Source organism: Argiope bruennichi, chromosome 2 (genome assembly GCF_947563725.1).
Source record: "Argiope bruennichi chromosome 2, qqArgBrue1.1, whole genome shotgun sequence".
Taxonomy (NCBI): Eukaryota; Metazoa; Arthropoda; class Arachnida; order Araneae; family Araneidae; genus Argiope; species Argiope bruennichi.
This window is the reverse complement of record NC_079152.1, coordinates 122,214,545-122,238,207: the sequence shown is the minus strand read 5'-3', so window position 1 is coordinate 122,238,207 and position 23,663 is coordinate 122,214,545. Positions and strand designations below refer to the sequence as shown.

At 26.6% G+C, this 23,663-nt stretch overlaps 1 protein-coding gene across 1 annotated transcript; it reads left to right on the top strand.

Annotated features, from left to right (window-relative positions):
* The first annotated feature begins 3,994 nt into the window (after positions 1-3,994).
* LOC129961639 (histone acetyltransferase KAT8-like) lies at positions 3,995-22,929 on the top strand. Its single transcript, XM_056075164.1, has 10 exons — positions 3,995-4,322; positions 9,595-9,672; positions 10,111-10,274; positions 11,118-11,171; positions 12,877-13,041; positions 13,409-13,498; positions 15,542-15,776; positions 18,212-18,362; positions 19,012-19,238; positions 22,785-22,929. The coding sequence occupies exons 1-9, from the start codon at positions 4,175-4,177 to the stop codon at positions 19,226-19,228; spliced, it is 1,302 nt and encodes a 433-aa protein (XP_055931139.1). The 5' UTR covers positions 3,995-4,174; the 3' UTR covers positions 19,229-19,238; positions 22,785-22,929.
* Positions 22,930-23,663: the final 734 nt, after the last annotated feature.

The window sequence follows — 23,663 nt, the reverse complement described above, 5'->3', positions numbered from 1 at the left end:
GTACACAGTATAATATCCTTACTTAGTTATTATTTTATTGTAAAATCAAATTACAATAAAATATTTTTCTTCTTCTTTCGTAGTCTCTTCTTTATTTTTATGTACACAAAAAAATATATACATTCTTTTAATGACAATGCAGCAATAAATTTAAACCATAGAAAAATGATGAAAAAAGTTCAAATCCTAGGTCCTTCTACAGAAAACTTACAGAATAAAATAATAGAATAAGACTATTAATGATAAAATTGAAAAATTTTAATACAGTAAATTAAAATTTTAAGTACGTTAAATTAAAAATAAGTACCGTATTGAAATTTTAATACGGTACTTATTTTTATAGTGAAGCAAACGTAGTATTCGCAACATTTTAGTGAATACTATGAAGAAATGTGGTATAGTAAAAATTAATCAAAATTAAGAGTAAATAATTAATATTATAATTCATTAATGGTTATAAAATATTCTAACAATACTATTTTTTGGATACTATGAAATCAAATCAGTTCTACTTATTTTTAAAAATGCACACACACACACACACATACACACACAAAAAAAATATTGTAATAGCAGAACAAAAAATAAATTCACCCCATATAAAAATTATACAAATATATACATATTTTTTTTTGGTTCAAGAATTAAATTTTTCTCCCTAATTTCGAGAAATAATTTTATAATTCAATATAATAAAAATGTTTTCATAATTTTAAACATTTAAAAAAATTCAAAGGACCGGACACATTTAATTAGTGACAACTAGACTCTTATCAAAATAAAAATTATAAACATGTTTTTTTTGTTGTTTTTTTACTTAAGTTTTCTACAGTGTTATATGAAACAACTATAAAACGATTAGCAATTCCCACATAGATTTGCTACGGTTTGAAACTACAAGACAATTTCAAATTTTCTCAAAAATCGAAAAAAAAAGAAGGACCTATTCTTCTTGCATAGCGAAAATTCGATACGATAAGCAACACTGACACTGCTTTCGGGTGGCAGGGAATTAATTAGCACTCCTACTGGGTGGAAAATCTTCAGAAGGGGAAAGCAATATCTTTGTCCGCTTGTGACATTTAAAAGAAGTAAACAATGTAGCAAATGTTAAACAATATCGGAAATGGAGAAATTCAATTTTAAAGGAATCGCATTTCAGAGCAATGCATAAATATATTACATCACCCATCCTTAAAAATTAGATTTAAAACATACATCTTAGAATTTTAAAAAATTTTATTTTTTTCAAAACATTTTTTAAGAATACCAAAAGCCTATAAGAGGAATATAAAATTAATTATGCTTAAAATACTCCATTCATCTAATGATTCTTTCTAATTATATACTGGTTATGAATGGTTTCTTTTACAACGATCTATGAAATCACATCCAAAAAAATATGAGGAAAATAATCAACTTTAAAAAAAAATTCTTTTCATTTTATTAATATAAAATTGATCATTCTCTGGTTAATGTACCATGAAACCTCATGATAAATGCTTCGATAAATGCTTCGTCAATGCTTCGTCACCAAAAACACCAGAAATGAGATAGAAATGTCAAGAACTCCAACTTCAAGTAAAATAAATCTCAAGTTTCCTCACTGTTGACATTTTTACCTTGGGCACTGAAAAATAAAAATATTTTATTCATAAGGCTTAAAAATTAATATATGATCGATCATTCTTAGATGAATGTAATAAAAAGATATCGAAGGAATCAGTCGATTTCAATTTTATGTACGATATTAATGTAAAATCTTAAAGTCTGCAAAGGCGAATATGTTGTAAGTGTTAAGGAATAAAAAGAGTCGCGGATTTCCTTCAACCTAAAACCGCAAAGGAACGACTCCTCCTGTTGACATTATGCGGCATCAGCCGCCATCACTAATAGAAAAGAAAGGGTATCGGCTGATCCCCGACCCTCCCAGGGGAGGAAAGAAAAAGACAGAAACACAAAACATTCTTCTCTTGTTTTCTCAGGTATGTATTGTCCTTAACGGGAATAAAGGAAAAAAACAGAAATCTGTGAAGGGGTTGAAAAGTGAACGGACCGGTTATTCTTGGAATTATCGTATCGTTGAATTATATCACTGAAAGTGGAGCTATCACAGGAAAGTGTTCATAAGTGTGAAGTCACCGTTCCGATTAATGATAACCGCTCTGCTTGATTTATCGATATTCACATTTGAGAATTAGGCTATCCCATAAAGATCATTTCTTATTGCTTGCGACATGACTCTAATTGTTCACTCTGCAGGCGCCATCTATTGGAAGAATATAGAACTAAAGTCAAGATTTTAAAGAAATTACTTTTTTTTTAAATTCAACTTTTTAGAAAATGTTTTATTCCAACAAATAAATTAAATAAATATATTTGAAAAAAATTAAAATTAAAAAGTAAGCTTAAATAGATAAATTAATTCAATCATCGTTATTTAAAATAGTAAATTAAGTATAATTCACAATTAATAAATTTTATATTGAATACTAATTAATAATTTTTAATTAATAATATGATTGAAATAACATATATTTGGAACAAATATTTAAAAATAGCAATATAAAAATTATTTGTTATTCAAAAAATCGTGGATTAAGCATCTCTAGATTGAACTCTTGTTCGAGAACTTCCATTGGACAGATCGTATCGATTGTTATTTTCTATCGTGATCCAAGACCTATTATCGAATATCAGCAATAAGATTGTATGAAGGATATGAATCACACCCCTCTTTGAAAATAGAGATGCATAATCCACGATTTTTTGAATAACAAATAATTTTGCTATTGTTATCTTTAAATATTCGTTCCAAATATCTGTTATTTCCATCATATTATTAATTAAAAATTATTAATTATTATTAAATATAAAATTTATTAATTGTAATTAATATTTAATTTAAGTAACGTGTGATTGAATTATTTTATCTATTTTAGCTTACTTTTTAATTTAAATTTTTTTTCAAAACCAATTATTCAATTTATATATTGGAGTAAACCATTTTCTAAAAAATTCAATTTAAAAAAAAAAAAATCATTTCTTTAAAATGTTCGCTTTAGTTCTATATTCTACCAATAGATGGCGCCTGCAAAGTGAAAGGAATGTATGTTACTAGAGAGTCATGTCACAAACAATTAGAAATTATATTCATGGGATAACGAATTGTCTAATACGAATATCGGAAAGTCAAGAGAAGCGGTGACTTCACCATTAAGAAAACTTTCCTGCGATAGCTCCGCTTGCAGTGATATGCGATTCAATGATACGATAATTTTAAGAATAACCGCTCCCTTCACTTTTCAACCCATTCACAGATTGCATGATTGAATTCTTGTTTGAGAACTTCCATTGGATAGATCGTATCGATTGTTACTTTCTATCGGGATCCACGACCTTTAATCGAAATATCACCAGTAAGATCATATCAAGGATATGAATCACACTCCTTTTTGAAAAGTATTGATCAGTTTGTGACTTTTTGTTATTGGTTACGTAATAAACGCTAGTAAAATATTCGTCATCCTTAGCCAATTTTCCCAGATGCCGCAATATTGGAACAATGACTAAAGAACTGCAGAAAGTTCCTCCCTCGTCTTATGAAAATGATATGATTCACTGCTGCTTCCCTACCTGGAAAGTAAAAAATCTTGTTTTTATCTAACAAGATTAATATTCTATCAAGTGCAGCACGTATTTGTAAGCAAAAACAATTTTTACCAAAATACAAAACAGATAAAAAAATAAGATATACCGAGAGAGAAAAAAATAATTGAAATGAAAGTGAGATAAAAATGAATCGCATACATCGTCAGTATGCCATAAATCATGCACATTTAATGATTATTTTTTCTGATACAGAGATGAAATTTTAAAAGAAAAACACAATACCTCCTTTTTTTTTATATTACTTTTACTCGGCCAACAATATAATTGAAAATGAATTTTAAAAAAATATTGCTTAATAAATGAAATTAACTGTAACTGTGGTTATCAAAATTTGGACTGTTATTGAAATTTGAAAACAATTGCGCAAGCTACGATTTTATTTTCTTATTATTATTTTGTATAACTGCATAATTCTTTGCAAACATCATCATTTCAAAAACTGTTTGTGTGAAAATTTAAATAAGCAGTGATCATTTATCATATTATAAAGACAGTGGCGTAAATGGAAGTATGCGAGGGAGATTTAAAACAAGAAAGTACAAATGCTGTCAACTCTGGACCATCAAATAATCGTAAGCCAAATGAAAATGGTGAACTTCCTTTGAAAATTGGGGAACATTACCTTGTTAAGCGATCTGATGATACTTGGCGTAAGTAATACATTCTCTATACACTCTTGAAAATCAGAATTTGCCCAAATTGCAACTCTCTAAAATCTAAATATGATTATATTCGTTCACACTTCTACATTCAAATCTCGTTATACAAGCACATGGTTTGTCATATATCAAAATGATGACAACAATACTGTTGTCATCTAGAGTAAGAAGATTGAACTGAAGGAAAATTTCTGTATATTAAAAAGGAATTTTCATTTTTAACTCTTAAGAATTCTATTTTACTTTTTCTCGGATCTATGGATTATAATTAAATTCGGTGTCATCAAGAATTTCTTCAATTATGTACATTTTTTTAAATGTTACATATTTATTTCTTCATGAACAAAAATATCAACCTGATTGAAGTTTGAATTGTAAGAAAATAATATGCATTAATGCAGTAAGTTTTTTCAGATTTTAAAGTTATTTGTTTTTTAATTGTTTTTAGCTATCAGATCTAAATATAAAATGACATAGCTGTATATATTTTTACTAAATTCTTTTGATTTTGTTCTCACTTCCAAAATTAAGTTGTTGAAAAAACACAATATTGATTTAAATCATATTTTACAGTTTCTATGTAAATTTATCAAAATTGTTATATATGATCAAATATAAATATTTGCGGTACTTTAGGATTATCCCGCTAGCCTGTCAACGCTCGTTAAAATTTGCCAAAGGATACCTTCATGAAGCTACCTCAGGACGATAATATTGGGTTTGGCGGAAATGGTCGACAGGATAATCCCAATGTACCATATTTGCATAATTGTCACATACCAGAAATTAATTATAAATAAAAATTACCAAAGATTATGTGTGAATATTTTGCTTCTCATAGTTATATTTTTATAATTATAATTTAACTATATTCATCAATTGCATGCAAGTAATAATAAAATTTGCCAGTCGCATTTGGTTCAGAATACATACTGCTATAAATATTACTAAAAATAAAACCTGTGAATTTTTTAATAACCCATGCAGTGAGGAAGCTTGTCTCCAGATCTTAAATATCTTATTAAATAGTATTAAAGAAATTTGTTTAAAGAAGTTTTTTTTTTTGGTGTTATCAGTCTCAAAATTTGATAGCTGAGAAATAATGACTTGGTTTTCGTTTGGAAGAATTTTTCTAAGTGTTTAAATTTGAAATCTGGATTTTTAAAAAATCAGTTGAATATGTTTTGATGCATATATTTTGTTATGTTGTTTATAAAGATAATTAACAGCATAAATATTATTCTATGCCTAGCTATTTGCAGTAATGAATAAAAACTATCTCCTCAAATCTGTACTTCAAAAATAGATAACTTCAAAAATGATGAATTTTAGATTATTATAATTTTATCCCATTTTTTGTATATCGTATAATTTTGATTTTGCATCAAATCATAAAAGTGAAGATTTATGAATAATTATCCTTTTATAATTTATTAAAGTTGTAAAAATGTAAATTGTAACATATTTGCCGTAGTCAATATAAACTCATTGAATATTTAATGTCTTTTTTGCAAAAATAGCTCTTCCAGTATGAGATTTGAAGAATTTCTTCACACAGGACGTTAAATAGTACGCAGAGGCAACAATAGCAGGAGGGCAATTGCCCCCCTGTCGGCAGCATCTTGCCCCCCCCCCCCCCGTCGACGTGATGTGATGGATGTCGACGATATTAAATCCAAATTCTCAGTCATCTGATTTAAATGTTATAAGGTTCATTCAGCATATACTTTATATTATATTTAGCAGAATAATCAATAAGCTGGCAAGTGAATAAGATGTCACATTTTTCTCGACTAATCTTTTTCCATTCGGCTAAGATTTTATCATAGATTATGGGGAAAAAATTATTTTCATCGAACACTTCGATTACCTGCCAGTGGAATTATTTGAGAAATTGAAGCTTTTATATTATAATGAATAGAACGATAGAGTTGTTTTCCATAATTCATCATTCAAATTCAATTTCTAAGGTTAATCGTCATCTTATTCATCTAATTGTTACTTCCTCGATAACGAATTGGTAAATTTATTTTATTCATTTCACTATGAGAATTGCTTGACTAAAATCTAGTTAATGGTTAAACTAAATTGTGCATATGCATGCTAAAAAAAAAGTTACTTTACTGTAGCGAAATTATGTGGCTTCATTATAAATTACTGAAGTAAGTAAATTGTACAATTTGAAATTAAGTTTATTTACAGTAAAATATCTGTTTTCTTTCGCAATCTAATTTATCAAGCTACAATCATTACACTAAAGAGGTATTACCGACTACAACTGATAACAAAAAAAAATATTTGTGGCATGGTAGCTTTTTAGCTACACTAAAAGAGTTTAATCAAGTATGCACTAAATTTGTTAAATAAATTACTTCCTAAATTATTCAAACTTTGCATTCAATATTATGACTATGCAATCTGGGAACCAATTTTTTTTTCTTTCAATTACTATTTGCAGCAAAAACTATATGATTTCAGATGTTTCTAAATTTTTAATAGAGTTTATATAAAGATGTCTTGATAAAAGGAGATTGAAATTGTTATTCATGGAATATTCATATATAACACATTAATCCCTTGACATACGAATTTACTTAACTTTCTAATTAGATGGCAGATATTATGTGGGATAATTATTGTTATTTTAATTCGTAGAATAAGGGCATTTGAGGTAATGATGCGTCTTCAAGTGATATTTGCATTTTAAATTACTTAATACTTTCCCTTAATTGCAGATTTAAAGTTAAAAATTTAGTAATTCCATACCGAATCAGACTCGTCATTGTATACGAAGGGGTTAAGAAAAACCAATGCATGCAATTGAGGGGATAAAACTCACTTTTTGCGAGGAATATTAGCTTGCAGTAACTTTAAAATAAAAAAGTACTTAACCATAAGAACACATGCCTAAAAATGAAGATAGGGGAATTCATATTCAAGATCTAATTGTTTCTTAGTAAAATTCACTGGTTTTTTTAAGCCTAAATATATTTTGAAAAATAAATACATGGGGGATCTAATGTTTTAGCAGTCCATTTTTCATAAGAATATTTTTCATGTCTTACATCAAATAGTAAGTTTGTACATATATTTACAAAATATTTTCTCCAGTATTCTTAAGAAACAACATCATTATATCTTTCCCACATTTTATATTGATCGTGTCAGAACTGCATTAAATTTTTTGTTGTATTAAATGTAATTTGTTGTATTTTTGTTGCGCACTTATTTTCCTCGGATTCTAAACACATCTGAATTCCTGCTCGTTGCTGCAATCCTGATTTAAAAAATATTTTAGATAGGGGGAACTACGCTGAAAAATCGATTTTTGGTTAAAACATCGAATCTATTTTTTATTTATTATTTTAGGTTTCTGAAAAGTTTCTTTTATAAAACGTTTTTTGAACTTTATATATATATATATATATATATAGCTTCTGATATAAAATACAAGCATGCATTTGTTCATTTGGCATGACAGGTCACTCTGACGCAATCTGTGTTTCTATCTATTTTCAGCAATCTAGAAAGGAATATAACATATTTTTTTCTAATTTTAGACCTCAGAGAAATTAAACCTCAACAGTCTCATAAAGAAATAGACTCAAATATTGACAATTTTTTGATGGTCATTAAAAGAAACTTTTTTTTACTAATTCCTTTGTAAAGTTTTAACAATGAAAGAAAGGATCAGGATCTGAATAAAAAAGAAGCTAATTAATACTTGATTTTCTTTAATTAAATGTAAAATTAATTATTATGAGTTATTTTAAAGCCAACTGAGAGATATCGTGCTTGCCCCCTGTTGGCTTTGTCTTGCCTCCCCGTCGGCAAATCTCTGCCGCCGCCTCTGATAGTACGATGCAATCATTGCCAAAACTTGATATATTATCTGAGATGAAGATACAATCAGGCAAGGAGCTGATAAAGTAACTCTATTTACACATGGGGATAAATAATTCTAATCGGCTTACTGAAAATTTAATATTTAATGTTGCAAACAATAATTACAATGCTTAAAATGTGAATACTAAAATGATTTTCATATACATGTTTCAGTTAAAAAAGTTTTCGTTTCTAAAAGAAATCAATCCTATCCGCTAAACATACCCATATGAAAAAAAGGTGACAAACATAGTGTGGTGGAAAGAGTGAAATATTGATTAAAAAGACACTGTTTTTGTCATAAATGAGTGGAGTAATTTCATTACTTTGTACTTATTACCTCAATCAGAATCCCTTTAGTTTGGGAAGAATGTGCTGATGTTTTTCATTTTCCTTACTTAAGAAACCCTCCTCCCCTAAAAAAAACCTTCATTTGTTTCAAGAGGAAAAGAAAACTTTTTTGATATCTAATACAGTTTAATACAGCTTCACAAAGAAGATAGTCATTTTATAAAATTAGTGTTATAGATTATACCTTTATGGATTTAAACGAAATCAAATAGAATAAAAGATTTTTATGCCATATGCAATCCCAAAATTGATTGAAAAGATTAATAAATATTACTTTAAATTAGTTAGAAACTTCATAAATTTAATGCAATAGATCCCGAAAGATTATAGAACACTTTCTTTGAAAATATTCCATATGAAGTAAAAAAAGGAATTTTTTCTGAAGACATCCAATTACTTAAGAATGATGTGTTTGCTTAAAATATAGCTATTTACAATCCTATTGGCGATTTACAACTTTTAATCTGTTCGATATTAATTCTTAATGTTTTATGTCACTTTTCATGTAACAACAGAGCTTTGTCAGTTGTGGCATGTGTAAAAATCTAATATCTAATGAAGATTAAATATTTTTGTACGCTCTCTATGTTTTGATAAGATTAAAGATATTGGTTTTGCGATTGCTTATGTGTATTACTTGGAACATTTTTTTAAATACTCTATCAATCTTCAAACAGGTTATTTATCCCTTTAAAAAGTATATGAATGATTTGCATTTTTGTCTAATTATCTACTATTGAAACAGTCACTATTAATAAAAAGCTTTCTGGTTTTCTCTTGCATAATAGTAAGAGAATTATAGAAATGTATATAATGCCTATATATTTTAATGCCGCCAATCACCTTTTTAAAATGAAAGGAAATTGAAACTTTCAAATCATGCATCACCAGTATTCTATTATCATTGTAGTTGATTTCTTTAGTGACTCTGTTTTTGTATGGCTAAAGAATTGCCTTTGTTTCTTCTATAAAATAATGCATTGTATAATATCCTTAATATTTTAATGCATTACTTACTATTCAATAGATCCTGCTGAAATTATTCAAGTTCGTCCAAATGAGCAAGAATTTGGAAAATATGAATATTATGTTCATTATGAAGGATGTAAGTAAATTATTATTTTATTTCATTCAGAAAGTATGTACTATGCATTATGGTATTAAAGTATTATTATGGTATCATAGCAAGAATCATAGTATTCATATTTACTTTGGAAAATGTGAAGGCTATATTCATCATAATGGATATAAGTAAATTATTTTATAATAAACATCTAATGTTATGAAATTTTCTGAATTATGATGTAATTTTCTTTTGTATTAAAAGTTATAAAGCAATCAAAACTACATTAATTTTTCACAATTTTTCCAAAAAATTTCCCTTTTTTTTCCAGTTTTATTATACTTCAGTATATCAGTTTTACTTTTTTCTCCTTTATATATTATTAGGATTTCACTGTTTCATTTATCAATTTAAATAAACTAGGCTGCTTTCAAGCTATATAAGATTTTTTGTATATAACAGAAATTCTTGTTCTTGCAGGTAATCGCAGGCTTGATGAATGGGTAGAGAGTGATCGATTTGATTATTCTTACCCAAACAGAGAAATAAAGCACAATCATAATACAACAAATCATGATCAACCAGACAGAAAAATCACTCGAAACCAAAAACGCAAACATGATGAAATCAATCATGTTCAAAAGGTACCTTTTTTTTTTTTTTTCCCTTATTTTAAATTTAGTTTTTTTCAATTTTAGTTTCCATAGTAAAATTATTCAGATATGGTACAAGAGTGCAAAATTATTGTTTTAAAATTTCTTTTAAACATTTTATCTGTGTGCCTAAAAGTTGCCTTTTAAATTTTTGCAAAATTTAAACATAATGTTTAGAATTTAAATTTTTCCTCCAATAGCTAAACAGTCAGGGATGTTGAATATTGCTTAAACTTATTCTGCATATTTGTTGTCATCTTCAGTATTTAAAAGTTTCCAAGCCTTATAAATAAGTTGAATTGCATGGAGCATTTTGAATGTTATGTACCATAAAAAGTCCCAGTCAGAAATTTCATTTTAAAATTAATGACACATTTTCTAAACTTAAGCAGGGTCATCTATTATTAAATATAATAAATATTTGTGAAAAGATGCTTGTATTTCTTATATTAAATTCATGCATTTAGAGCAGGCAAGTCTTTCTTGCTTTATTTATCTATTTATTTATTTTCCTGTTCTTATAAAAAGTCATGTATTACTTCTTTTTTCTTTTTTTTTACTTTTAAATTAAATGCTCATTATTATTATTATTTCTTGCTCAGATTAATGGAACACAAAATAAATGAACTTACTTATCTTGTAAAACCCATGAAGTAAATTTAATTTTATCTGAACAATGTTGTCCTCTTATTATATATCAAAAATCATTATTAACTTGAAACTTAATAGATTTTACAATAATGCACTCTTCAAATTTATATGTATATTTGAATTTTATTTAGCAATTGTTTGTTGTTGATAAGTTATTAAAGTATATATTTCTTTACTTTGAAGACTTATGCTGAGATGGATCCTACTACAGCAGCTTTGGAAAAAGAGCATGAAGCTGTAAGTTTTTCCCCTTTCTCCAGCTTGTTTTAATTAAGAATTTTATCAGAAGTATTTTTTATAAATTAATTTGATTAAGAATCATTTCGATTTATAAAAAAAAATTCAGTAAAGTTTATTCAGTAAGTATTTTTATTTAGTATTGGGAAGAGATATCTCCTCTTCTTTAAGAAATTTCATTTATTTTTATATCATAGTAAATTCAAAACTTTGTCAGCATTTTGAATAATCATTTTGTTTTTGAACATCCTCTTCTTTCATATACCTCCCAAATTCCTTCATTCAGTATTTAATAACAATAATAATAATGTTAAGGGCTTTTGTTAGCTTATGAATCAAGCAAATCAATTAACTTTTACTTTTTATTCCATTTATATAATAGTGTTTGTCCCCTTTCAAAAAAATAAAAATTCTTTGCATTAATTTCTTATTAAATCATGATAACCAGTTATTTTAATTGAATTCTGTTAACTTGTTTTGTGGAGTTGAATTTTATACAAAAAGTTGATATGAAGGCAAATATAGTCTTGACAATGATCCTGTGTTAAGTTTGCTGCAATATTTTTTATATTAATATGTGCATGAAGCAGATATGTTCTTTACACATGTTTATTGCTTGTGATTAATATTAATGTACTGAAATGTAAAAGAAGTCTTTGCTGTTGGTAGATTATATCAAATCCCATTGAGTTAACCAATAGATGGTGTAGTGGTATTCCCAGTTGCACATGCATGATTAACGGTTTTGCATCCATTTTCTCATTTCTGGAGAGTTATTTCTGTGGTTCATTGTGTGATGGATTCTTTCAAATCAGCATAAACAGCAATTTTTCTGATTTCTTCATGCATAAGGAAAATATTGTTTAAAAATTTATCACAGGGTAAACAAGGTATTCGGAAAGCAATGTTTCACACAATACACTGTATTCCAATTGTGTTAGCATTATTAGGTGAAATACATAAACATCAAAGACTTGCCACGACTTCAGCAGGCACACTTTCTGACCAACCATGCCACAATTTCAGCTGTGCAAGAGCTCTTTTTCCAGCAGCTTGGCAGAATTATCAGATCACAGCACATTAAATTGCTGTTAAAATGTTGATAAACAAAGGTTTGATTTGTGCATTGCATAATCCACAAAAAGCTTGGTTATGTGAGAGTCTGTGCATAAGAGGTACCAAAATATCTGGATCTAGAAGTTTCTGTTCTGAAGCCATGCATTCTCTTTTTATGCAATGGTATCAATATTTGAACATTGATTTCAATTATTTATAGTTGTACTGTTCCGTATAAACTGTAATTACAATATTGTAATTAAATTTTCTTTGTATATAACTTTAATCTTCTTTTCATTTTGGCACATCTTATATTAAAATTTTGTTGCATTGTCATTTTTTTCTTGATATTTTTTCCCCTCATTACTACCATAAAGGCTTGTGGATTTGCTTTTATTTCAATTTTTTGCATGAACTTGAGGAAAGCAAGTTTCTATAACTATTACTTTCATTTTAATCTCTTATGTTTTGTGTTTTTACTGTTACCACATTACTTTTACATATCCCAAATATCTTGTCCCTTAGGGGCTTGATTACTTTTGATTGGGAATCTCTGATCTATTATATTATATATATATATACATATAATTTTGAAAGTTATTTAAGTTTTTACCTTTTAAAAATGGTGTATATTTTTTTTTTATTTCAGATAACAAAAGTGAAATATATTGACAGAATACAGTTTGGAAAATATGAAATTGATGCCTGGTATTTTTCTCCTTATCCTGATGAGTATGGGAAACAACAGAAGTTGTGGATTTGTGAATACTGCTTAAAATATATGAGACTTGAAAAAACTTACAGATATCATCAAGTAATAGATTTTAAATATTATTATTATTATTATTTGCCTAAAATAACATTTTTATATATTTTTTCCTCGTTGAATTCCTTTTGCCTTTCTAAACAACATAATTCAAAACTATGAGGTTTATCCAAAATTTCTTTTCTTTTAAAAAGTACAAAACATTTATTTTGTAAAATTCTTAAAAATATATAAATGAAATATGTTGAATTTCAAAAATAAAATATGTTGAATTTTGATTTTAAAACATGAAAACAGTTAAGTTATTGAAATTAAAATAATGATTAGTATAAATTATATTACTTATTTTATAAATAAATCAGAAAATTTATTATTTTTTCCTCAATATAATTGGTGAAATTTATTTTGCTTTCAGGGGGAATGTACTTGGAGACAGCCACCTGGTAAGGAGATATATCGTAAAGGAACATTATCTGTGTATGAAGTTGATGGTAAAGATCATAAGGTAATAAAATTTTTCTTATTGATAATATAATTGGCACCAAATGAATGAAACAATTAAATGGTACCAAATAAAGGAATAATTGAAGCTTACAATTTTATTTAGGTCATTAGATAATGAGAAATATGTTGTTTTTTTTTTAAGTTTATAGTAGTCTTAGTGTTCTAAGATTAACAAAGATTGCTTGCATCAGACAAAAAAAGGGGGGAAGTACCTCTTTATATTTAAAATACCCTATATCATATATTGAAATTGCAGAAGAAATTTATTGTTCCTTAGAGAAATCTTAGTAGCAATCTCAGTAACTCATTTGGCAAAGCATTGAATTGCTAATCTGCTTGTCTGTGGCTTAAATCATGTCTACAGTAGTTTTATCTAAGAATTGCCATTTTAACTCACAATATTATTTATTGTTTATTTATGCTCTAAAAATTTTTTAAGAATTCTAAAATTTATACTAAAATATTCATAAATTGTGTTAATGCTCAATCTACAAGTTGTAGGCAATTTCACATCTAATGAGTTACATGAAGCTAATCACTCTATTTTATTGCTGAATTATATTCTGGGAAATTATATGAAATATATTGTTTCAATATATTTCATTCTAGATTGTATTTTAAGATAATGGAAGAAATTATGTAATCAATAAACTAATTGCCTTGTCATATCTTAGTTATTTAAAAAAAAAAAAAAAAAAAAAAAAAAAAAGAGGGAGTAAAGCATTATTGAATAAATAAAACAGTAAGTTTTTTTAAAAAAAATAGTTTGTTGCATTGTTGAGAAAAAAAATCTGACAGAGTAAAAAACACAAACGTGTGCGCAAAAAAATATTAACAAAAAACAATAGCAATAACTACTGGAATACTTTATCAGTTTCCTACAACACTAACTCTATTACAACCTGTGTTGTATTCATCTGTTTATGGTTTCTTACTAATAGTAAAGCAAGCACTCATGTTTTTGAAATTACAGATTCAGAACCAATATTAATTAAACTGGAATCTAAAAAAAACAGAAGTTTCACTGCTTATGAAATTTTAATTTGGTGTTATGTGTTTAATGTATATTTAAGTATTGATTTATTATACCCTGTAAGAAAATATTGTATTTAAATCATAATAGTTTAGAATGGTCAAAATGTATTTTTTAGATCAGTGGTAAAATTAATACATTTAGTCCATATTTTTTTTTTTTTTTCAAAAAAATATGAAAATCTTTTTATTATTACAACTATCGATGTTTTTCTCAGAAATTTATATAATATTGGAATTTAATATATGTGATTATTTGACTTAAACATCTTGAGTATGTTTTGCTTTAAATACATCATTTGTTACTGTTGTAGTGATTAATTAGAACAATTGTATCATTAAAATAATTTTTCCTTTGTCAGGTTTCAGTTCTGATTTTAATAAATGACAATCATCCTTTTAATTAATATTTTTGTGATAAAATTATTATTAAATGTGAAATATTTGATGGGTGCAACTTTTTCCAATTTTGTCCCCTCATCAGTTTATTAATTACATGGAAGTTTGTTGTTTTCTTTTAAAACAATTTACCATATTGAGATTAAAATATTATAATAGAAAATGAATGGTATTATGCAAACAAACAAAAAAGGATAATTTTTTGCAGTGCCACATTCTAAGAGGATGTGGCAATATGCATTATTTAGCATTCCAACATATTGTTATTTTTATAATACATGGACATTTAGTTAAAGAGCTATATTCTGTTATTAAAGTGTTAAACTGTGTTTTGATAACATGAGTAATGATATGACAATTCATTATAAACTCTGATGTATTATCACTCAAAGTATGAAAGTCATATTTTAACTTTGTTTTACATACATTCCTTTTCACTTTGAATAATAGTATATTGAATGAGCAAAGTTATTATCACCAATATTACTTTTAGATGCATTAAAAAAATGCATAATCTTATTAATTTTGTTATCTATAACTTCTTATAAATGCAAGGCAAAAATATAAACCTGTATCATCTTTATAATGCTTTTGCTCCCTTTTTCTTTTCCAGCTGTATTGCCAAAATCTATGTTTGATGGCTAAGCTGTTTTTAGATCACAAGACTCTGTATTTTGATGTAGAGCCATTCTTGTTTTATGTCCTAACTGAATGTGACAAACATGGTGCCCATCTTGTTGGTTATTTCTCAAAAGAGAAAGAATCACCTGATGGGAATAATGTCGCTTGCATTCTTACGCTGCCTCCTTATCAAAGAAAAGGATTTGGAAAATTTCTTATTGCCTTCAGTATGTATAACTTTTCTAAAGCATTGATATTATGAGAGTATTTTGGTATTTGAGTCAGAGACTCATTTGTGTGTGAGAGAAAAAAAAATAATTTTGAACAGCGTTTTTTTTTTTTTTTTTTTTTTTTTTTTTTTTTTTTTTTTCTTTGTCCTTTTTGCAGTTATATTTGTCTTCCTGTTCATAAAAAATACAACATTTTAAATACAAAGGCTTTTTATATAATCATCTTACCATTATCATTTATGCATATAACAGGAAAGAAGGTATTTTGTGAACTATAATATTTTTTTTTAATTTTTATTATTGTATGAAGCACCAAAAATATCACATTTCTTTCTGAACATTTACAAGTTAAATGCCATGGCATTTCCTAGCTAACAGTAATGGGCATATTCAAAAGGGGTAACTCTTAAGCCCTTAAAGGTTAAACTCTTCAAGCCCTTAAACAGTTTAGAGTAGGGGAGCTGTGAATATGTTTAAGTAAAAATTATAAGCTTATTTTTTATTTCACTGCCTATAGTGAAACAGTTTTAATTCATTTATTTTAATTGAATCTGAAAATGTTTGCATGGAGCCATCTGTGTGTTACAAAATAGAAAAGAAAACTGATATTTGAAGGAATTATTATCTTTAAATGTCAGATTCTCCCCTCTTCTGTTTATTATGTTTTGACTCTGAGATCTTGGCTCAAGATCCAATTTCACCACAGATTTTTTGTTTATATATGCCAGTAAACATTAAATATATTGCTTGGTAAACCCATTCTAAAAGGAAAATTTCTACAATGAAATTCAATTTCAGTTGCACCTTTAAACTTCTAAATCTATACCACATGAATAAGAATTAAAAATGTATGTATTAATCATCATCAAAACATTTCTCAAGCAAAAATCAATGCATCCTAAAATGAATGTTTATAACCAAACTATAAAACTTATTCAATTCATAAAGAAATCTTTTCCATTGTAATGAAATATACCATATACAGTTATACATAATTTTAATATTAAGATTTATTATTTATAAAGATTAATATAACAAATATGCCTGTTTTGCTGTAGCTAATTTTGATATGTATTTTATTGTCTTCATTTGTTGCAAGAATTAATAAGATTTATATCACAATTGTGTTTATATTTATTTTTTATTTCAAAGCTTGGCTGAACCATTTTACTATGATATATATATATATTTCTTCTCTTGAATGGAAATTTGCACATTTTTGTACTCATTCATGAAATAACCTCTTGTGTAGTGTCCAGGATAAAAAATGGGTCTTTTATCTTACTTTCCTTTTCTACATTTTCAGAAATTAGTTACCAAGAGTCTTGAATGTAAATGATCAATGTGACCACCAGCATAAATGCTGATTCAGTACAGGAGATAAGCAGATATCTATGGGTTATTTATATAAATACTAAAGATTAAGACAAAATATTAAAAAGTGCCTCATTTTATGTTCGTTTAAAACTTTTGTGTAAAGTTTTTTCAGCAAGGGCCATATAATGTATCATTAGTAATATACATATCACAATTATAGAACCTTGCTATAATATTTTCACTTGTTTTCTAAACTGATGTATTTCATAGTTGCAATTTTTTAATAGCAAATATTGTATGAAGAAATACTGAACAATTCAAAAACTTATGATTGGTATGCTACTTACTTTCTTGCATGTGCTTTGTTTTAAGTGTCCACTTTTACACAGGCAGGCTTAGTAGAATTAAACCTGGTTGTTGGATCTACATCCTTATGGAGCTTTGACAATGAAGTGTCGATTCTGATATTGCCTTGAGATCATTGTTAAGAATTGTGAGATCTATTTTTAAAAATAGTTATGTCATCATGTGTTAAAAAGAGGTTATTGCATCTAATTGAAGTTATTTTTTCTTTGAGGAGAATTATAAATGATGAGATACAGCTGCGAGGAATCAGATCATAATATGTGGTTCCTCTGTGAGTCATTAAATTGTAAAAAGAAAAGAAAATCTTTTTAGCAGCTGAGGATAAATACTGACTTATGGCTTAGAATCTTCAATAGCAAATAGCACAATTTGATCTTTTAATAGTCCTGTAAAAATGAACTGAAGATATATTTATCATATTTAATAAAAGTTTGATACTAAATCATTTAATATTAGTTTGGAATTTTCCTTTCTATTTTTCTCCTTGTTTTAAAAACTTTAATGATTTATTGTTTTTACAATTAGTTTTGTATGATTTCACTTTATTCCTGACACTTATTATCCTGTTCCCAATAATTTATCATTAATCATTCTATATGAAATTAATTTAGCAAGTAATTACCTATGTTATCATTTATAACTCATATATCTAGATAACAAAACAACATGCATTAGCTGTAAACTGTATAACAATGTTTGTTTGCTTTTAAAAATATGATTAAGTTTAATCAAAATTTTCTGTTTTGCAGGTTATGAACTATCAAAAAAAGAACATAGCATAGGTTCACCTGAAAAGCCGTTATCAGATTTAGGAAAGCTGAGTTATAGAAGTTATTGGTCATGGGTCATATTAGAAATTTTAAAAGATTATAGGGGAGCTTTGTCTGTAAAAGAATTAAGGTATGTTGTATAGGTTCATTGAGGATTGCTTGATATTATTTCATATTTTTCTATTGATATTAGATGTGTTGAGATTTTTTGGATTCATATAGTAAAAATAGTTCCCCCCCCCCCCTTTAATTTTCAAATGTTAAATGTCAAAATGTTACATTGATGCTGTGTATGCATTGATAACTTTCTTTACACTTTTATACTCTCTTGTAACAATCATATAATGTAAAATCAAGTTTAGTTAGATAATTTCTAACAGTTTTCAATGTTTTATAATATTTATTATAAATACTGGAAACCTTTATTTATTTCTTCTTATCCTTGCAGTAATTCTTGATAGTGAATTGAAATATTTTATTATTTGAAACTAAATTCTCGTTATTTTAAAATTAAATATAATTGGAAAATAAAATAAATTTATTAGTTTGAAAAAGAAAAAAACTTCATTGTTGTTAATAAAAATTTGTCAGACCTAATTGCATGACCTAAAAAGAAATTCATTTTCTCTAATGTTTTATGTTTTTTTGTTTTTTTTTAATGAGGGGGAAATTTTTAACAATTTTTTTTTTTTAACCTATTTTATGTAACCTTAATGTTTCAGTTATATGTTTATTTTGCATTAAACTTTACACCCTAATGCTTTTTTTAAAAACTCTAGTCAAATGACAAGTATCACTCAAGGTGATATTATAAGTACTCTTCAAAGCTTGAACATGGTACAATATTGGAAAGGACAGCATGTTATTTGTGTTACACCAAAGCTGGTGGAAGAACAACTGCGGAGTTTCCATTGTAGAAAACCGAGAATTACTGTCGATGTCAGTCTTTTGCGGTGGAGTCCTCCAAAGAAGCAGAACAAGACTGTAAAGAAATAAATAATACTATGTTAGTATGAATTATATAATATTATAAATGATTACATTCTCTTTAAAATGTATATTTTAGTACCTGCATTTTTTTATAAATTGCAAACATCACTTGACTGTGTATTCATCTAACATATGGTTGCTGCAAAACAAAACTCAATCTCTAAATGTTTTTGTATCAAAACTTTATTTTATAAGTTACATAATATTGTAGTAAATGAATAATGTATTAGACAATGGATTGAAGAATCGGGTGATTTTATTCGAGTTTTATATTACAGCAACTTTCGTGTGTTTCACATATCCGAATCTATTCTTAAATCATTTGTATCAATATTATGCTCATGTCATGTTTTGTAAAATGTACCAAAATCTACTTAAATTGCAAAAGTTGAAATTTTTAAGTTAACATTTTTAAAATTTAACAAAATTGTTGATGAATTATGGAATAGCCATCAACTTTCTGTCCACACTGAGCTGCTCTGAATGATGATAAAACACTTGGTTTGCAGTATTAAAATCTTCATGAAAAATTATTTTGATTATTTAATGATACATTGGAAATTATGTAATTAAAAATACTGGAAAAAAGAAAAACTTAATTCAGTAGAAATGAATTATTAAATCATATCATTAAAAAGTTGAATTGTAATGAATCAAATTTATAACAAATTAATTGATTTATTAATATCACATTTCTTTTTTAAAAAAAAGGGAAGATAGAAAAAAAAACTCTTAGTTTACACACACAAAAAAAATGAAAAATTTTGTGGCAGGGGGGGGTTGCACACATGCACGCAAAACTAATAGTATTGTATGGAGCAGCTACTCAAGTTTTTAATGAAACTACTGTTTGTGTACTATTTGTCTGAATGAAAAAAAAAAGCATTTTTTAATCAGGTTTATTGTTTTAACTATTAAAGAATTTCCTTTCTTCACTCTATTCACTTAAGAACTTATTGTATAATACTTATATTTATATATCGAAAATTGTTGGATTTTTTTAATTGTTGGAAGGAAAATTAGGCATTTATCTTCTAAAATAAAAGTATTTTGAACAAAAAAAAATTATATACTGAGTTATTTATAAAAAAATAATTTTATATTATTATTATTTTTACAAAATCATTGTGATGTTAAAAGCAAGTTTTTAGAAATTAATATGCTCAAAAATCATGAATCAGTTATCTAAAAAATATTACACAGATTTAACTTGAATATCTATAACATAAAACTATTGAGGTAATAATATACAATTGTTATCAGTTTTAAAAGTTTTCGGCTATATAATTTTTTTATCTAGTTTCTTTATTACTGATATATATCTTTTTAAGAAAAAGAAGCTATTATGAATAATGTATATAAATGAGCATTGTTTTACATATTACTGTTTGAAAAATTATAATATTATTTTAAAGATTTTGCATATGAAATATTTATATGCAATCTTATGTATGGGTGTGCATGTGTTCAAAAAATTATGTAGAAATTGATTAATAAACTATTGACATCAAATACATGTTTATTATTGTAATTATTTAGTGAAATGTAGTAGGGCTAAATTAGAATTTGCTTTAAATACAATGTCAGCAAAAGGATTTAAGATCTCTTCCAATAGATTCTATAATGCATTGTGTCCCTTAAATCAAACTAGAATTTGTATTGCTATTAATGCATATAATATTCTTTTTTATTATAAAAAAGAGAACAGCCAGGTAAAAAGAATATCTTCTAGTTTCCACAGTTATAACATGCATAAATGTTAGGTATCATTGGTATTCAAAGGAAAGTAGTTGGTTCATAAAGTATGTTTAATGGACTGTTGAAATGGATTATGAATGTTTGTAATAACTAAAAACTTTTAACTAAATTAAAATCCATATTACTATAATTTTATAAATGCTTGTTTATAATATGAAATTATTAATTAGAATTTCCATTTAATAATTTCATATTATAAGTTTATCAAAATATTTATAAACTTTCGACAAATATTTGATACCTATTAAATATTTCCCCCCCCCCCCTAACAACTCAAAATCAAATGCGAATTGACTCCATCTAAAAACTATAATTTTGGATATAATGTCTTTTGCTTAAATGTTCCCCTTAATTTCAATAGCATTCTTGCTTGTTGCAAAATCATATTTTAATCAATCTCTTGGAATATTCAGAATATGAATCTATCCTTCATACCTAATTCACATGTAAGCCTTGTGCAATATATCTTTATCCTCAAGAAACCAGAAATTATATGAAGTGAAGCTAGGCGAACAAGGATACAATACTGCTGAAAAATTATGATTGACTGTGAAAGTTTGATTTAACAGTTATTATACAAAATGATTAATGTAGGAAGATATACCATATGTTTGAATAATCCATTATAAGTTTCCATTAATGGGATTCTATGAAATTCTGGGATTGCAAAACCCTTCATTAAATCTTGCCATTGTTATGTGTAAATTGAATTGTTTAGATTCCTGTTGCAGTTTCAACTTTAAAAAATTATGGCATTTGAATGAATTTTATCATAAATCAATATAACAATGTACAAAATTTATAGATTATATATGGATTTTACTTTGTCCATGCACAATAACTGTGAGATTTTAACTTTGGGCATTGAAGCAAAAATAAGCCTTGGCAATCCTCACAATGTTCCATGATCAAATGCTATCAGTTGTCTTTCAAGCAAAAAAAGACTAGTGGAAAAGTTTTACAAACCTTTGCAATCGCTGACTCCTTTTAAAATCAAGCTTCAAAATCTGTTGCATGATTGTTCATACAACTGAAGTAAAATCACTGAAAATGCATGTTACTTTCATATTACATTGGAAGAATTACTGCTAGCTTCCACAACATCTGTGGCTGTATCATCCATACAAACAGGCTTAACTCATTTTCTTCTTCAGTTGTCCAGTAATTTCAACTTTCTCCATCATATTATGCAAAGCCAGTTGCAATATTGGAGCACTTTTATGTAATTGCTTCCTACAATATAATTCTTTAAGAGCTGCATTGAAATTCTATTTATTATTACTTAAAATTTTAATAGTAAAAGCTTTTTTCTTTTTTTTTTTTTTTTTTTGCTATGTAAGTTTGATGTTCAAATAACTAAATAAAGTCTGCCTACTTCTTTTTATCAATTGAATAATGCTGATAGCATGTCCTGCAATGTGAATAGTATTCAGTTTATACAGGTAAATATTAAAGCATGGTCTATTGGTAAATTTGGAATATGTTATTTGATAAATGCTAAGACCATACTACTGTAATGATTATAAAAAAAAAAAGAATTGTAACTTTTAGGGTGAGACTTCATATTATAAGATATTACCAATAGAATAACATCTCTGTTGAAATCACTATATCAGTTGAGGCTATTTAAAAACTATTATTAAAAAAAAAAAAAAAGTCAAACCATCACAAAGTTATCCATCTTATATTTTATTCTGTTTATATGTGTTGCTGGATTAAACTGTTTCAATAATGCTACAAGAGTTTTAAAATCAACTTTTTATTTATTGGACTTAAATATTTAAATCTCATTGTTCTGTTTTAGATTCCAGCATTCAAGTCACCTTCATATGAACTTTCAGATGTCAGCCTCAACTATACAAATCTCATGTATCATGGATTCATCTCTGTATATAAATTCCATAGTTTACATGATAGAAATGTAATTTTAAGCAATAAAATTACTCTCTTCTGCATATCTGTCTCAAATATTTTAATGCTTGTTTTTTTAAAAACCAGATTGATTTTGAGAAATAAAATTAATTTTATCTTTACATGAATTTCAAAAAATTGAAAACATTTTAGTATATGGTTCAACTCAACTTTTTCAAAGTCATTGTTTTTTTTTTGTTTTTTTAATGAATATTCAATAATGTTTTTAATAGATAAATTTGTGATTTGGGGTAGTAATTTTTTTATTATTATTATTATTCTACTTCTGGGGGAAATGCCACTGTGAAATCTAAATATGTTGTCTTATTTGTTCATCATTTTTGTATGTAAATATAAATTTAATCATAGGCATAGATATTATAACATGCTGTGATGCCCAGGTAAAATCCACTTTTGTATATGAGTATAATTCTGACTTATAAAATTGCATTAATTTTTTTTAACCTTCATACGTGCAGGCAGCATGCTCACTATTTTCAAATTTTTGACTTTGAAAGAATTGTAATTTTCAAAGCAATGTTGTGTGAAGTGGCTATACTTTATTCAATAACATCCATCCAGAAAAGCATCTCCTATCCAGAAAATTATGTGATAGTATCTAGGCATATATAATATAAGAAAATATTTGTAGAGATCCATTTTTATTCAAATAAGGTATGAAATCTTGATAATTTTGAAAATTTATTTGTCTATTTTCTGAAAACTTAGTGTTAAAAATAATGTGCTAATCGAGAAACAAATTTATAGCAGC

What these genes read in the sequence shown, in the direction of transcription:
- LOC129961639 (XM_056075164.1), top strand. Translation starts at nt 4,175, where the DNA reads ATGGAAGTATGCGAGGGAGATTTAAAACAAGAAAGTACAAATGCTGTC. An exon ending in AAACTTACAGATATCATCAA is followed by an intron (nt 13,042 to 13,408) that starts GTAATAGATTTT and finishes TTTTGCTTTCAG; the next exon opens with GGGGAATGTACTTGGAGACA. An exon ending in AAAATTTCTTATTGCCTTCA is followed by an intron (nt 15,777 to 18,211) that starts GTATGTATAACT and finishes TCTGTTTTGCAG; the next exon opens with GTTATGAACTATCAAAAAAA.